Raw genomic sequence first — 17,710 nt, forward strand, 5'->3', positions numbered from 1 at the left:
TGGACGCTTACCCGATTGAGCCACCCAGGTGCCCCAATTAGATGCCACATTTTGTTAGAGTCTAGTGTGGACAAGCAGTGGAGACAGAGACCCCAGAGGAGTCTGAACTGGTTTTGTGGGACGTGGCTTCGGCAGCAGGCTCCTTGCTCCCTCCTCTGTCAGGGACACCCAGTCTGCTTGTCCTGAGGCCACTTCCTGGACTGCAGCGGGACCGTCACCCTGAGCCGATTCAGATTCATATCCAGGACACTTCGCGTATTGTGTCCCCTTCCCTGGCTGTGCTGTGCTCGCCTGGGTGGCATCGGGGTCCCAGCAACAATTCTTTTCCTATCGTGCTTCCCAGCGCCATTCACAGCGAAGGGGTGGGCTTCTAGGCGCTGCTCACCACCCTCCTGGAGGTGGAATAAGATGGAAAGTGACTCTTGAGTGACTGTTGAGGTCTCAAGGGAGAAACAGAGCACGGCAGAGCTTGCAGAATATGGCCTTTAGGGAGTATGGTGACCGTCACCGTGACCCCGATGATAATCACGTTACATTTCGTACAACTCCCCCGTTTCGTGCCAGGAACACCTCTAACTGTCCCCCAGCACGCATGCGCGAACGCACTTCCTCCTTAGCTCAGCCAGGCCAGCTCGGGGCCATCTTCTCATAAGGAGACACCTGTCTCATCCCCTGGATGACCCTCTGCTCCCATCACTACAGAACTCACAGTGTGATCACCCGTCCTGTGACCCCCTGTCATGTCTCCACAATGCCAGGATCCCCAAGATACTGGATCTGTGACTTTACTTTTTAAAACTTTGTGTTGGGACGCCTGGGTGGCTCCGTTGGTTGAGCATCTGACTCTTGATTTCAGCTCATGTCATGATCCCAGAATTGTGGGATTGAGCCCCGAGTCAGGCTCTGCACTAAGCATGGGGCCTGCTTAAGATTCTCTCCCTCCCTCCCTCCCTCTCTCTCTCTCTCTCTTTCTCTCCCTCTGCCTCCCGCCCCACTCAAAAAAAAAAAAAAACCTTGTTATTTTTGATCTCTTTTTAATGCATTAAAGTATAGAGTGTATGAAAGCTCTCATACCCATCACCTGGCTTCAACAATTACCAATTAACCACCTTTTTACTATTCCTCCTGGTCTCTCCCTTCTCTCGACTCCTTTTGTTTTTCCAGGAGTATTTTTTTTTTCAGTAGACTTTCTTTTTTAGCACAGTTTTAGATTCACAGAAGAGGGGTGAAGATAGCACACGGTTCGCATACACCAGGCCCCCAGTCTCTCCACTGTAAATAGTTTCCATTAGTCTCGTACGTCTGTTATAATCAATGAACCCATATTAATGCATCATTGTTAACTAAAATACGTACTTTAGTTTGGTTCCCTTGGCTTGTACTTAATATCCTTTTGGTGTTCCAGGACCCCATCTAGGACACCACGTTACGTGTCATTGTCATGTCCCCTGAGCTCCTCTGGGCTGTGACAGTTTCTCACACTTCCCTTGTTGTTAATGACCTTGGCAGTTTTGAGGAGTACTGGACAGGCATTTTGTAGGACGCCCCTCAGCTGGGCTTTGTCTGATGGTTAGACTGGGTTATGGGTTTGGGGGAGGAAGACCATGGAGGGGAAGTGTCCTTCTAACCCATCATAGCAGGGCACCTGCCATCAACATGACTGATAACGGTCAACGCTGACTTTCGTCATCTGGGTGAGGTACGTCTGTCAGCCTTCTCTGCTGTGAGGCCTCTCTGTCCTCCTGTCCGTTCTGTCCTCTTTGGGAGGAAGTCACTACACACAGCCCAGCCTTAAGGAATGAGGAATTACTCTCCAACATCTTGAGGGCAGAGTGCAGGGAGTATTTTAAAGCAAAGCCCAGGCATCCTGTCGCTTCGTGTTTAAATACTTTAAATACTGTGTTAATATACATTTCTAATGATAAGGGCTTTTATTTTTCTAAGTTTATTTATTTATCTTGAGAGAGAGAGAGAGCAGAAGGGGCAGAGAGAGAGGGAGAGAGAGAATCCCAAGCAGGCCCTGTGCTGTTAGCGTCACTCGCACACATTTTTGTATAAACGTGTTCAGAGCAGCTGCGTCCATGACAAGCCAAAGATTGCCTGCAGCCACCAGAAGCTGGGAGAATCCTGGAAAGAATCCTCTCTCAGAGCCTCCAGAAGGAGTTAACCTTGCCGACACCTTGATTTCTGGCCGCGGACCCCCAGAACTGGGAGAGCACGGATGGCTGCTTTTTTAAGCCATTAAGATTGTGGTGATTTGTTACAGCAGGAAACCTGGGAAACCGATACTGTGTGTGTGTGTGTGTGTGTGTGTGTGTGTGTGTGTGTGTACATATATGTGTATGTAAATTTTCCAAATTCCTGCTCAACAATACATCTCTTGCTGTATACATTTTTTGGAGAGCATAGATAGTGAATTAATACTGCTATTTTCTCATATTTTGCAAAAACGAGGCATGCCGACTGTGGGTACACGTACCTCGCGTGTCCCTTTGGTCTCAGCCTTGAGGACAGCGGCTTCATCGGGGGCCCCTGTGGCCCTGGGATTTGCTACCAGAAGGGGGGGGCACGGGGCACGGGGGATCGCCCACCTCAACACGACTGGTGCAGTGAAATCAAGCATCCTAGTGACAGCAAGGAGCCCAGAAGGGAAAGTGCAGCCGCAATTCCATTTGGAGAATTCAACCGCGATTCGCCGTGTCCGCGGCTCAAGGTGCCGCAATTTAATTATTAAACATTATGGGGCATTAGAAGGGTGATCCATTTTAAACACGGCTGCTTTATTAATATCTGTGGCAGCTCCTGCGTGAATCGGTGTCATTTAAGTAAGCAATGGTGCTAGAATTACGCACGAAATTATGTACGGGAAAGGGTCAGCAGTCAAGTCAGAGAGAAGCGATTACTTTGAATCATTGAAACCTCCCGCATTGGGTCTCCCAGCAGATAAATGTCACCCTGGCTTGTTCCTGTTGGTTTTCTGCGGGCACTTAGCTACCACCCCATGAGCTGGCTGTCTTCCGGATGGTGTCTTTGGTGCCCCGTGAAATAAGCACACGTCTCTTCCTGGATGGGCCCCCTCGCTGAGCCACCCTAGACCCGCTCACGTCAACTGCCCTGGCCTCCGGGTCCTGCTGCTTCCCAGTAACTTGCTCCTTTAGAGCAAAGCACCCCGGATTCAGCCCCTCTGCTTTGTTTGTGAGACCCTGCATCTCGTCCCTCCATCTGCTCCCTTCAGTTCGTTCATTCATTCATTCATTCAGTCAGTCAATCACCTCACTTCACCCCCTCCCGCTGGTGAGTCATTTCACCTGCGTCTCCCCCCAGCTGCCGGGCTGGCCCTCCAAAACCCAGACCGGAAGGAGCTCCTCCTGGTCCTGGATCCTTCAGAGGCTCCCACACCAACCTCACGGTGCGGCTACGGGACCCTTCCCATGGGGCACCACCCTTACTTCCTCCCACCGCCCACCCACTCTACGCGGGGTCCAGACGCACAGAACGTGTTCGCACACACAGATCCTTCCACTTGGGGTAACAATGCTTCCACCTTCTCTGCCTGGTGAACTTCTCCTGACCCTACCAGACCCAGCATAAAACGCCCACTGTTTTAGGTACACACCCAAAGGAATCGAAAGCAGGGACTCGCACAGGTATTTTTACATACGTGTTCAGAGCAGTGTTCACAACCACTAAGAGATGGAAACAACCCAAGAGTCCATCAACAGATGAACGGATAAACAACATGTGGTCTATACATACAATGGAATATTATTCACCCATAAAAAAGAAGGAAATAAGCGAGACACAGAAGGGCAACTGTTGTATGGATGGTTTTAATTAAAAGAAGTAGATACCTAGAATAGGAAAATTACCTCGAACTAGAAAGTAGAGTAGAGGTCTCCAGGGGCTGAGCAGATGTCTTAGGGAGTCAGTATTCCATGGGCACAGAGTTTTTGTTGGGGGTGGATGGAAAACTCTTAGGTATAGAAGGTATAGGTTCAACAATACCGTAAATGTATCTGATGTCACTGGTGTCCACTTATGAATGGCTGACCCCATAACTACCATGCCATGCGTATTTTATCATAATTTTTAAAGATTAAAAAAAAAGTTTTTTAATGTTTATTTTTGAGAGAGAGAGAGAAAGAGAGACAGAGTGCAAGCAGGGGAGGGGCAGAGAGAGAGGGAGACACAGAATCCGAAGCAGGCTTCCGGCTCTGAGCTGTCAGCACAGAGCCTGACACGGGGCTCGAACCCACGAATGGTGAGATCATTGCCGACACCTTGATTTCTGGCCGCGGACCCCCAGAACTGGGAGAGCACGGATGGCTGCTTTTTTAAGCCATTAAGATTGTGGTGATTTGTTACAGCAGGAAACCTGGGAAACCGATACTGTGTGTGTGTGTGTGTTAATGGTGAGTTAAACATCCAAAGTTGGATGTTTAACTGACTGAGCCACCCAGGCACCGCTTAAGAATTTTTTTAAAGCAACCTCTATACCCAGCGTGGGGCTCAAACTCACAACCCCGAGATCAAGAGTCGCACACGCCATTGATTGAGCCAGCAGGTGCCCCTAATTTAAAAAAAAAAAAAAAACTTTAAAAAAGAAATTCCAGATGCTCTGAGACACCTCCCTCAGTTTCCCAGATGTGACCAGTGCTTCCCTTCTCTGTGCATTTGGAGTCGTCCTGTGGTAGGCATTTTGCTGAATCGTACTTTAAATGTCCATTCATGGGTCGGGGCGCCTGGCTGGCTCAGTCGGTTAAGCGTCGGACTTTGGCCTAGGTCATGATCTCGTGGTTCGAGCCCCGTGTGGGGCTCTGTGCTGACAGCTCGGAGTGTGGAGCCTGCTTCGGATTCTGTGTCTCCCTCATTCTCTGCCCCTCCCCCGCCCACGCTCTCTCTCCCTCTTTCTCTCAAAAATAAACATTAAAAAAAAATTTTTTTTAAATGTCCATTCATGGGGCACCTGGCTGGCTCAGTGACTTAAGGATCCGACTCTTGGTTTCAGCTCAGGTCCTGGTCTCACAGTTCGTGAGTTCAAGCCCTGCATCGGGAGCCTGATTGGGATTCTCTCTCTCTCCCTCTCTCTCTGCCCCTCCCCTGCTCGCTCTCTCTGTCTCTCTCTCAAAATAAATAAATAGACTTTTAAAAAAACCTATAAAAAATAAATAAATGTCTATTCGTGTGCCTGTCCCTTCCCGGAGAGCAAGTACCCCGAGAGCAGAGGCTCATCTTTGTTCTGACGTCCCCTGGCACAGTGTCGGGCACAGAATAGGAGCTCAGGAAGTGTTTTTTGGATGGGGAATGGAAAACCACCGTGCTGTGCACTGAATTGTGCCCCCATCCTGCCCCAAATCCGTATGTTGAAACCCTAACCTCCAGAGTGACTCTTTGGAGACGAGGCCTTTGTAGAAGTGATTCAGGGTCATCAGGGAGGGGCCCTGACCAGATAGGGTTCGTGTCCTTAGAAGAAGAAGAAAAGACACCAGAGATCTCATACGAACGTCATACATACACGATGCGAAGGTGGCCGTCTACAAACCAGAAGGGAGCGTCACCAGAAACCAGTTTTTCGGCAGTCAGATCTTGAACTTCAGCCTCCAGCGCAGCGAGGTATGAATGTTAAAGCCTCTGTCTGCAGTATCTGTTACGGAAGCCTGTGACACACTGCCACCAGACAGGAATGGAGGTGACGCTCACACGTGCGGGGCCCATCAAGCCACGTGACGACCCATGACCGCACCGTGACCAGTGAGAGCTGCTGGCCGTGGGAGCAGAAGAAGGGGCAGCTTCTGGGGGGCTTCCTGGTCTCCCAAGATTCAGGACTTTCTAGGGGCGCCTGGGGGTTCAGTTGGTTAAGTGTTCGACTTTGGCTCAGTTCATGATCTCATGGTTCGTGAGTTCGAGCCCCGAGTCAGGCTCTGTGCTGATGGTGTAGAGCCTACTTAGAATTCTCTCTCTCTCTCTCTCTCTCTCTCTCTGCCCCTCCCCAACTTGCGCTCTTTCTCTCTCTCAAAATAAATAAATAAACTTAAAAATAAATACATCAAGGTTCGAGGTTAAGCGTCCGACTTGGGCTCGGGTCACGATCTCACGGTCCGTGAGTTCAAGCCCCGCGTCGAGCTCTGTGCTGACAGCTCGGAGCCCCGAGCCTGCTTCGGTCTCTGTCTCTCCCTGTCTCTCTGCCCCTCCCCTGCTCACGCTCTGTCTGTCGCTCTCTCTCTGAGAAGTAAGTAAACGTTAAAAAAATTTAAAAACGCGTTTCGCATAAAAAACTCAACCGATGGTCCTCTCCGAAGTGACGTCTGTGAGTTCGCGGGTCAGGGTTGGCAAAGACCAGAAGCCAAGTCAGCTTCCCCCACCTGCCCCACCCCCCGGCCTCCGACCCCCAGCCTCTGCCCTGAACCGAGGACCACCTGGTCCCCTTCAAATCCCATGTTTGCCAGATTGTGTTAATAGTCCAGCCCTGGTGGGTGGGGGAAGTGTTAAGAATGATAAAAAGCACGCATGTGTGGGATACCTCCGGAAACACGTTCAGGGTTTAAAAGTGATGAATACACACCCGAGCGGGGCTAACCCCGAAGGACGAGAGGTGGCTTTACCTGCGGCCAGCCACAGGGGACTTGGAAATTAGAAAGGAATGTTTTCCACTCGGCAGAGAGAAACACTCTTATCCCAGGGCCTATCTTGACAACTTGATGGTGACTCTTCTCAACCCAGCCTAGATAATTGCATAATTAATTGTGTGCAGGTAACTCGCCGGGAGAAGAAGGTGCTTATTAGGAGCGGGGAGCCCGACGCCCACTCTCCCCTGGAAAGCCGTCAGGCTCGCCTCTGCGCCAGGTGCCCGTGTGAAGGGGCCGCCCGCCAGCGTGCAGGGCCTTCTGTGTGCACCTCTGCTCACGGGACGGCTGGATCCGAGCGCCCAGGGGCCCCTGCCACTGCCTGTTTGTTCCGCCGGGTCAAGTCTGAGGCTGTTCCTTGGAACCGAGGCCCTGCCGGGGTCGGTGCGGCGAGGCTGAAGAGGCAGGAGTTTCCCTTGGGGCTTTGGTCATTCTCCCTTTGGGTTCCCGGAGATGCTTCTAGAAAGCCAGCCTCTGCTTCCTTCCCCCCGCAGCCTCCTCCACGGTCCACACAGCTTGGGGCCTGATGTGCCTGTGCCGGGGCCGGTTCCTTGAGTGCTGGCATAGGTCCCGATGCTGGGGGACGAGTCAACCCCACCCTCAGGGCCCTCGGCCTTCAGGGAGCCAGGCCGTCCCTCAGTGGCCTGTCCTCTGGAGCCCAGCTGCCGTGGGCCCTGATATGGGCTGCTGGAGGCAGGGAAATGGCTCCCAAACCGGACTCGGTTCTTTAACCCCCATCCCTACCACCGTCACCACGATTCTGGCCTCCGGTGTCCCATCCTGTGCGACACACATTCCCAAGGGCCTCTCCCCACTTGGCTGTTCTGCGGACAAGGCAGGGACAGCTGGTGCTGGAGAGCCGGGAGTGGAGGGGACGGCCCAGGGCTGTTGTAGAGGAGGTGAGGCAATCATTCCGTCATAGGGTGGCCCCGCAGGCTTCTGTCTCCCTCCCTTTGCAGGAAATCCAGAACAAAGAACGTGGTATCTGCGTATGGTCGGCTTGCAACCACTTGCCTGTGAGCCTGGGGTGACCTTAGCGTGCGTTACAGAAGCCACGCTGTGGGGAAGCCTGCACCTCTGTCCCCCTGCCCCTCTCTCCCACCCTACACCTCTACAGGAACCTGGAATCTGCCCCGGAGCCTTGGCTTTGGGCAAGACTATTATGGAGAAGGATAGGCAGGGGTGGGAGGGGAGGGGAGACAGGAGACAGGCACGCAGAGCTCCGGGCATGGAATAGGGCCGAGGAAGAGGGGCGTCACCTGGAGGGTGGGACCCAGAAGCCATTGCAATGTCACAGGGCAAATGTGGCCATGAAACAGCCCTCTCGGGGCAGCGGCCAAGGGCCAACGTCCTCAACTGGAAATCTAAGCAGTCAGCAGACTCATTATAATGGCAACATCAGCCGACCGCTCTGACCCTGACATTGTATCATTGCACGAAACCCTCCCTCTCGGCAATGAGTCCCGCGCCCCGGCCACCCTGCCCCAGATCCCGCACCTGCACGGATGAATTATTCCAGTCCGTCTGTCAAGTCGCCAGTGACCTGGGATCCTTCCCAAGAGGCGAAGGCCTGCTTTGCATGTTCCTTGTGCGCAAAGGCTGATAGATCCCAGAAGAAATCTTCGGTTTCCCAAGACAGCACCCTCCTGGGCATCGTTTGCTCTCTGACTCCTACACCGATGTGCGTGCAGCGGGTGCTTAATTCTTGCCTGCCCCAGCAGGAAGAGTGTGCATTTGTTCACAGAAACAGCCTCCACGTGGTCTCCCTGGATGAGCCTTTACTGTCAGGAGCTGGCAGAGCCCCCCCCCCCCCCCAGCAGCATCGGCCTGGAAACCCGAGCTCCCCACAGCCTCCCAAACCAAAATCACGGCCCAGAAAGCGCCAGGCATCCCAGGACCGCGTGCTAACGGCACTGACGTCCCGGGAGAACCCACTCCGGCCTCTGCCGAGGCAGGCTTATGTTGGGAACATTGGTGTTGCTGGTAAACAAGAAGAAATCGGGATCTCGCAGCACTTTGTCGTACGACAGGAAGACGGGTGCAGCCGGAGGTGAGGCCTGGTGGGGCGCGTTCGTACCCGGGGCCTGGCTCCCTCCGGTGCTGAGGGAGAGGCGGCAGGAGACGGGCACGCGGGGCTCTGAGGTGGAAGCCGCTGGTGCTCACAGAGTCTGTTCCAACCAGAGACTGGAAACGAAAAGACGCTTCCGACTGGACCCGGATGGCTTTCTTTAGGGAATTATCATCAGCTTGGCACGCACCATCTCCGGGCAGCACTGGGAGGTCATTGCCAATCACCACCCAGCAGAAGATGAACCTGAACCTCAGAAGCCCAGGGACCTGCACCGCCCCCCCCCCCACCCCCAAGCCTAGCAGCTCCTCCTCTGGGGCCCTCCCAGGCTCCTTCCGCTGCAGACACGGAGGAGAGACCACCTTGCGTGTAAGCCCTGATGAGCACTGTGGAACGAGTCTCTCCTCCTTACCAACTACGTTCAGTTCAGTTGTGTGCAAATCCCCGCATCCAAATACGCCTGAGATAAAAACAACAGCACAATAACCGCCGAGGTGACGGCCGTGGACCCAGGACCTGCGCAGGCTCCTCCAGGACGGGTGCGTGAAGGCTTCCGGAATAGGTGGGTCTGGAGCTGAAAACGCTGGAAAGGGGTCCTTTCCTCCCTTCTCCCTGTAGGGGACCCACCCCAAGTCTAGTGCTCTTCTCCAGCTCAGGTCAAGAGCCTCCTTAGATTTTTCTTCAACTTGTCAGTTTTCTCATCTGAACAACGGGTCTGATAATTACTACCTCGCGGGGCTTTGGGGAGAAGGAAGCAAGGCGGCAAATGTAAAACACAGTGCACAGTGCCTGGCCCGGAAGAGGAGCTCGGAGGTCTCTGTTCTGGTTTTTCTCCCTCCTGGAGACTTACCTCTGTGGGCTCTCCGTAAATGTCACTTCATAATAATGCCATTATTATTTTAAATTTTAAGCAAATCCTGATTGCACATCTTCAAAAGCACAGGTACAGAGCCAGGCCCAGAGACACAATGAACAACACACGGTGGCCAGAGGATAATGGTGTAGGGGTCTTTCAGGCCCAGAAGAAGCCAATTTCTTTCTTTTTTTAAAAAAAATTAACATTGATTTATTTTTGAGAGACAAGAGAGAAACAGAGCATGAGCAGGAGAGGGGCAGAGAAAGAGGGAGACACAGAATCCAAAGCAGGCTCCAGGCTCTGAGCCGTCAGCACAGAGCCCGACGCGGGGCTCGAACTCACGGACTGCGAGATCATGACCCGAGCCAAAGTTGGACGCTCAGCCGACTGAGCCACCCAGGCGCCCCGAAGCCAATTTCTTTAATTGCCTGTTGTAACTTACTGGACCAAGTTTTGTTTTCGTCATTTTTATTTTGTTAGTTTTCCCTCTATACACCAGGATATTTAAGATAAAACGCATTTCAATTTCACAAATATTTTGAGAAATAAATTCTCAGAAAAAGCAGCCGGTGGATCCGTCATGGTACAACTCCGCTAACTTTACTAATAAAAGCATCGTATGCTGTCAGAATCCTGAGGCTCAACATATCCCTTTTCACTTTGGCCACCGGGAGGCTCAAATCTAAACTTACTGTCCAATTGAGTAACACCCTAGCTGACATTGAAAATGCAATTTTACCTCCTGCCTTGTTTCTGATCTCCTTTATCTTACTCTGTACTGTTCTAGAGCGTGCTCTTTAGGGGAAGTCATCTCATATCCTTTCTAAAAATGGGGCACAAAATTATTATATTGTAAAAGGCGAAGAGAGCGTCACGACAGAAATCACCTGATGCCAGAGCCAAAAGGTAGAAGAAACCAAAGTGTCCTTTGGTGGATGGATAGGTAAACAAAATGTGGTCTGTACTTGCAGTGGACTATTGTAGGCAATATTCCTTTAAAAGGAAGGAGATTCTGACACCTGCTATGACGTGGATGAACCTGGAAGACACTTTGCTCAGTAAAACTAGCTGGACACAAAAGGACACGGACTGTATGATTCCACTCACCTGAAGGACCCGGAGAGGTCAGGTTCACGAGACAGTGGGTAGAGTGGCAGTTACCGGGAATGAGGAACTGTTTAACGGGGGCTGTTCCAGTTTGGGGAGAGGAGAAAGTTCTGCAGGTGGACGGTGGGGATGGGAAAGTGGTCAGTTTTGTAGTGAGTAGGTTTTACCACAATTTTTTTTAAAAAACTTAACAAAAGAAAGGAATCGCCTGCAAATGAACCCTGCAAAACTTCTGTCTTCTAGAAATGCCCTAGGCCCGTCTCTGCCATTTTATTCTTAAATTTTTTTTTAACGTTTATTTATTTTTGAGACAGAGAGAGACAGAGCATGAACGGGGGAGGGGCAGAGAGAGAGGGAGACACAGAATCCGAAACAGGCTCCAGGCTCTGAGCGGTCAGCACAGAGACCGACGCGGGGCTCGAACCCACGGACCGCGAGATGGTGACCTGAGCCGAAGTCGGACGCTTAACCGACCGAGCCACCCAGGCGCCCCTGCCATTTTATTCTTAGTAGAGGGATAATGTAGTGGCTTCCTCGCGGACGCATCTGCCCTCCTACCGAGGTTAGTTGTGTTCTAGAACTCTCCAAGGGGGCCTCGGAGCACAGAGGCTGGCTCTCCACCCCCACCGCCCGGCGCGGCTAACACAATCCCGCCGTAACATGATGAGTGAGCAAAGCCCTGTCCCCAGAGCAGACCCGTGTCTGCCGAGCGGCAGAGCAGGGCGGCCGGCCCCGGACGGGAACGCCGTAAATGGAGTCTTTCAGCCCCATGGCGACTGTCATCGCCGTGGCCCGCAGGTATTCACACCGTTTTCCCCGTCATTAGTCGCATTATATCATCATCCGCAATTTGCTTGTTATTCCCCCACCCCCACCCCCAACGGGGTGGGGGGGGGAGGGCTGTGTCATCAGAATACAGGGCGTTGAGGAAGAAGGCAGGAAAGGAGGGAGACCAGAGGGGACGACACACATGCCCGCTGCTTCACCTGCAGCCGATGACAGGCGGGGCCCACAGAGAGGCTTGGTGGCACTGGCTGGCGACCGCAGGGGCCCTCGAGGTCAGTTGACGGAAGGTCGGCTGGTGCCCTCAGAAGCCTGGCGGGGGTTTCTGCCCGACCCAGTGGCGCTTGTGGGCTGTCCCTGAGCTGGAGGTGACGGTGCGCAGTCTGAGGCAGGGCAGGGATGCGGTTTCCACGGCAACCGGCTACCAACAGCCAGGGTACCACAGAGGGGGGCTCAGACTTTGCAGGCAGATGGCCTGGATTTGAGTCCTGGCTCTGTCACCGGCAAGCTCTGTGCTGTTGGCACGCAGCTAACCCTCTCTGAGATCGGTGCGGGGACCACGATTCTACCCGTGAACACTCCTAGCGCGGTACTTGGTACTTAGTCCCCTTCCCCCACCCTCTTCCCCATCAGCCTGCGGCGAAAAATCCAGTCCTGTCGGTTTAGGTAACAAGACTCCGGACCCCCTCCCGTGTGCTCAGCTGGTCCCCGCCCTTCCCTCCAGCCGCCTCTAAGGGACAATGCTCACCGTCCCCTTCTCAGAACCGCTCCGGCTGGTGCCCGGCGGATCAGCAGTGCTGATTCTTAAGGGCATGACCCAGATGCTTTGCAAACCTCGTCTCTGCTGGACGGCAGGCTGCCACCCAGAACACGGGCAGAAGTGATAACGATGCCAACAAATTATTAGATACACAGAGAGCGTCATCACGGTCCAACATAGCCGAGGACAAATCTGCGACAAGGAAATTCGGTTACGCGCGTGATGCCGGGTGCGGTGTTCGGCACACAGTTCGCTTGTAGTAAATACCAGCTCCCTTTATAGCCCCTTCTTTTCGCCCAGAGTGTAAACGATCTGCTTTCCATATGTAAGAATTGGCAACCGCGAGGCGAGGCGAGGCCAAGGCCCCCCGCGGAACCAGCAGCAGAGAACAATGAGCCTTTTTGGATTTACACAGTTTGTTGCTCGTGTAGACAGAGAAAGGGAGAGGAGAGGCAGGTGACCGCCACATAAACGGGAGTTGTGGGGGAGGCGACGCTGGACGGCCGCGGAGTGGCTTCGTAGCCTGCACCCGCACCCTGAGGGGTCCAGGCGGGAAGCCTCATACCTCCTCAGAACCTGGGAGCTGGTGAGAAACTGGCTATCCCACTGCGTCACTGGCTGACTCAGGACAGCCTTCTGGGTGGACAGGGAGGACCGTGAGAAAGGATCTGGTAGCTGCTCCCCCTGAACTCCCCATGCTCTTCTGGTCCGGGAGGACCCCAAGACCCAGCCCCAGACCCAGACCAGCTGTGTTTCAAGCCTCGCCCACGTGACCCGCGTCGGGTGCAGGCAGGGGCCAGAACGGAGCTGTTCCCCTACAAGAATATACGTAAGATTGCTCATAAAATGCTTAATAAAATAATCAGGCTCACAGAAGTTGGGTTTTTTTTTCCCCCAACCGCAATGATTTCTCTTAAAAAGGTGATTTCTGAAACCTTAAAAAAATTGTTTTTTAAAAAGGGGAGCCTGGGGGGCTCAGTCGGTTGAGCGTCCGACTTCGGCTCAGGTCATGATCTCACCGTCCGTGGGTTCGAGCCCCGCGTCAGGCTCTGTGCTGACAGCTCAGAGCCCGGAGCCTGCTTCGGATTCTGTGTCTCCCTCTCTCTCTGCCCCTCCCCTGCTCCTGCTCTGTCTCTCTCTGTCTCTCAAAAATAAATAAAAGCTAAAATATATATATACTTAAGAATCTTTATGTTTGTATACTCCCATGTGATCACCACCAAAATACAGAACATCTCCAGTACCCAGAAACCTCTCATGGCCCAGCCCCCAGAGGTGACCTCTGTCCTGACCTCTGCCACGATTCTGCTCATTCCATAAATGGAATGATGTAGGATGCACTCCTCTGTGTCTGGCCTTTTTGTAATTCGGTATCGTGCCTCAGACATTCTTTTTGATCATTGTGTGGTATTCCACTGTGTGAATAAACGACAGTTTATCACAAGTTGCCACGTGCTTCGTCGTCTGTGTCTTTTACTGGACACGGGCACCCATTTCTGAAGGGTATAAACGTAGGAGGGGAATCACGGGTTCAGAATGTAGGCCGAAGGGTTGTCCAACGTGCAGCATCGCAGGAGAGGCTCCCCCGCCCCCCAGCCTCGCAAACCCCAGGATGGTCAGGCACTTGCAGTCTAGCCAGGGTAGTCGGCTCTATGACGTCGAGTGCTTTCTTAACCAATCCATGGCTCGTTTTGTGGTTTTCACCTGACCTTTTTGTGTGATGGGTAACGACGCTGAGTCCCTTTAGTTCTACTTTCTGTCATTTGGAGATCCTGTTTGGTGAGAGATCGCCTCCAGTTTTCCGCCCGGTTCTGAACAAGTTGCTGGCCTTTCTCTTACTGATTTGTAAAGATTCTGTGTGCCTTCCAGATGTGAGTCCTTTTCTGAATACCTCTTCTCCCGGCCTGCAGCTCACATTCTCACCCACTTACTGCTTTCTTTTAGTGAACAGACCTTCTTAATTTCAATGGCGCCCGATTTATCAATCAGCTCTTTTATGATTAACAGCTTTTAGGTCCCGTTTAAGAAATCTGTGCTTGGGGCGCCTGGGTGGCGCAGTCGGTTGAGCGTCCGACTTCAGCCAGGTCACGATCTCGCGTTCCGGGAGTTCGAGCCCCGCGTCAGGCTCTGGGCTGATGGCTCAGAGCCTGGAGCCTGTTTCCGATTCTGTGTCTCCCTCTCTCTCTGGCCCTCCCCTGCTCTCTCCCTCTCTCTCAAAATAAATATATAAACATACAAAAAGAAATCTGTGCTTATCTGGAAGTCATGATGATATTGTCTTCTGGAAACTTTATTGTTTTACCTTTCTTATTAGGAATATAATTCATCTTGAATTAATGTTTGTGCCTGCTACGTGGTAGGGGTCAGGATCCACTTTTCTCCACATGGATATCCAACTCATTTATTGATAAGACCGTCCTTTCCTCTACTGTCTTGCTTACGTACCTTTATTGAAAAGCAAGCGGGCACGTATGTGTGAGTCTGTTTCTGAACTCTGAATTTGATCCCATGGGTCTATGTCTAGTCTAACAGCAATACCCCACTGTTTAATTGCTGTCGCTTAATTTTGGTTACTCATAGTAGATCTTGATATCTACTGGAGTAAGTCTTCCAATTTTGTTCTTTCTCTTCAACATCGTCCCAGTTATTCTAGGTTCTTTGCAATTCCATATAAAGCGGTTTGTCCATACGCCTTACAAAAGCACTACTGGGATTGTGATTGAAGTGACATTGAATCTATAGATCAATCTGGGAGACTTGACATCATAATAATATTGAACTTCCCAATCCATGAATGTGGTATGCCTCGCCACTTAGGTCCTTCCTTAATCTCTCTTTAGAAATGTCTTGTAGTTTTCAGTGTGAATCTTGCACATCCTTCAAAAGATTCATTCCTATTGTAAATTGTTTTTAATTTCATCATCTAGTCATTTGCTGCTAGTATGCAGAAGTAAACTAAATTTCATATGTTGACATTTTATCTAGTGATCTTTCTAAATTCATTTATTGATTCTAGTAGTTTGTAGATTCTTTGGGATTTTCTAGTACATAAGTATGCCATCTGAAAATAAAAACAGTTTTACTTCCTTTGCATCTGTTTCTTTTTCTCGCCTTATTGGACTAGCTAAGACTTCTGGTACCATGTTGAACAGAAATGGTGTAGTGGGCAAGAGGAAAGTGCTTGGTAGTTTCATTTACATTAACAGTAGAGTTTTTTAAAATGCTCTTTATCAGATTAAGGATATGTATTTTTACTATTAATTGATGGATGTTGCTATTACAAATTACACTGATTGATTTTCAAGTGTTAAACCAACCTTGCATTTCTGGAATAAACTCTACATGCTCAAGAAGTATTATCCTTTTAATACCTCTGGATGTGATTTACTAATGTTTTATTTAGGATTTTCATCTACATTCATGAGAGATATAATTCTGTACATTTCTTTTATTATAATACCCTTGTCAACTTTTAATGTCAGGGTTTGGCTGACCTTATAAAATGAATTAGAAGGTGTTCTCTATTTCCTTGTTCTCTACAAGAGCTTGTGTAAGACTGGTATTATTTTTTCCTTAAAGGTTTAGAAAATGACTCGTGAAGCCATATGAGTCTGGATTTCACTTTGTCAGGAGGTTTTTAATTTCAGATTTGATTATTTTGAACAGTATAGAATTCTTTGGATTTTCCATTTCTTCTTGAATTAGTTTTGGTGAATTGTGGTTTTTAAAGAATGTGTCCATTCGTCGAGGGTGTCCTTTTTGTTGGCATAAAGCATTTCATAATATCCTGTTATCCCACTTAAAATGTCAGTAGGGTCTGTAGTGATGGCCCTCTTTCATTTCTGATATTGAGGTGAAAAACATTTGGGGTTATTTTTTCTGTTTTTTTTTTTTTCCTATAATTAGTCTTGACAGGATTACTGATTTTGTTAATCTTTCAAACACCTACTTTGGCTTTGCTATTTTTGTTGTTGTTGTTATTGTGCCTCTCTTCTCTAGTTCACTGATGTCAACTCTTCTCTTGATTATAGTTGTCCTTCCATTTTTAGATTTAATTTATTGGGCTTTTCTAGTTTCATGAGACAGAAGCTTATATCACTGACTTCCAGCCTCCTTATTTTCTTTTTTGTAAATAAAAAAAAAAATTTTTTTTAGTTTATTTATTTTGAGAGAGAGAGTGGGGGAGGGACAGAGAAAGCCGGAAAGAGAGAGAATCCCAAGGAAGTTCTTCACTGTTAGCGCAGAGCCCGATGCAGAGCTCGAGCCCATGAACTGTGAGACCATGACCTGAACTGAAACCAAGAGTCAGAAGCTTAACCCACCGAGGCGCCCCCAGCCGCCTTATTTTCTAGCTCATGCATTTAGCACTAAACATTCTCACTTAGGCGCTTCCTTAGCGGCTCCTCACAAGTTTCTTTTTTTTTTTTTTATTTTTTTTAATTTTTTTTCAACATTTTTTATTTATTTTTGGGACAGAGAGAGACAGAGCATGAACGGGGGAGGGGCAGAGAGAGAGGGAGACACAGAATCAGAAACAGGCTCCAGGCTCTGAGCCATCAGCCCAGAGCCCGACGCGGGGCTCGAACTCACGGACCGCGAGATCGTGACCTGGCTGAAGTCGGACGCTTAACCGACTGCGCCACCCAGGCGCCCCTCCTCACAAGTTTCAATACGTTTATTTTCATTATCATTCAGTTCAAAGTATTTGCTAACTTCCATTGTAATGTTTCCTCTGGCCTATGAGTTAGTTATTCAGAAGTACGTTGCTTAATTTCCAAACACTCGGGAATTTTCCAATTATCTTTCTGTTATTAATTTCTTGTTTAATTGCACTGTGGTCAGAGAATGCACAGAGAATGAAATGTGTGGTTTCAGCCCTTTGAAATCTGTTGAGACTTGCTCTGGGGCCCAGCGTACGGTCTGGTTTAGTACGTGGTCCGTGACTCCACTTACCTCTTTTCCAGCCCGGTGCCATGGATATCATGCGTTTTAGCATTTGGTCATTTATCATTGCTTTACATAGTTAATATTACCCTATATTTACCCTTTTCTTCGTTCCTTCCTACAGCTTGGTGCTTCCATCTGGGCTCCCTCTCCTTCGGCCTGAAGGACTTCCTATGAGATTTCGTGCATGTTGATTTCCTGGTGACTAATTCTCTTAGCTTTTGAAGACCTATTTGTTTTAGCCTTCATCTCGGAAAAATGTCGTCTTCAAAAAGATTGGCAGGGCTTTTTTTTTCTTTCTTTCATCAATTTAATATTTTTTAACGTTTTTATTTATTTTTGAGAGACAGACAGACAGAGCATGTGCAGGGGAGGGGCAGAGAGAGAGGGAGACGCAGAACCCGAAGCAGGCTTCAGGCTCCGAGCTGTCAGCACAGAGCCCGACGCGGGGCTCGAACCCACGAACCGTGAGATCATGACCTGAGCCGAAGTCGGATGCTCAACCGACTGAGCCACCCAGGTGTCCCTTTCTTTCAGCAAGTGCACGATGTTATTCCATTGTCTCCTGG

The 17,710-nt window shown here is 50.2% G+C and overlaps 1 protein-coding gene across 2 annotated transcripts in view; it reads left to right on the forward strand.

The window, feature by feature from the left end:
- FBLN1 (fibulin 1) overlaps positions 1-17,710 on the forward strand; it is a 116,138-nt gene that overhangs the window by 87,220 nt on the left and 11,208 nt on the right. The window contains exon 17 of one of the 2 annotated variants that reach the window (XM_047066546.1): positions 17,266-17,333. The exons of the other annotated variant lie outside the window; for it this stretch is intronic. Within the exon in view, the coding sequence (XP_046922502.1) occupies positions 17,266-17,318 (53 nt within the window). The 3' untranslated portion in view covers positions 17,319-17,333. Of the gene's footprint in view, positions 1-17,265; positions 17,334-17,710 lie in introns of those variants that run through there. 2 annotated transcript variants of the gene reach the window in all.

This window comes from Lynx rufus, unplaced genomic scaffold (assembly GCF_022079265.1).
Source record: "Lynx rufus isolate CCGP_SWC_20201006 ecotype Redwood Valley unplaced genomic scaffold, mLynRuf1.p SCAF_7, whole genome shotgun sequence".
In the NCBI taxonomy this organism is placed as follows: domain Eukaryota; kingdom Metazoa; phylum Chordata; class Mammalia; order Carnivora; family Felidae; genus Lynx; species Lynx rufus.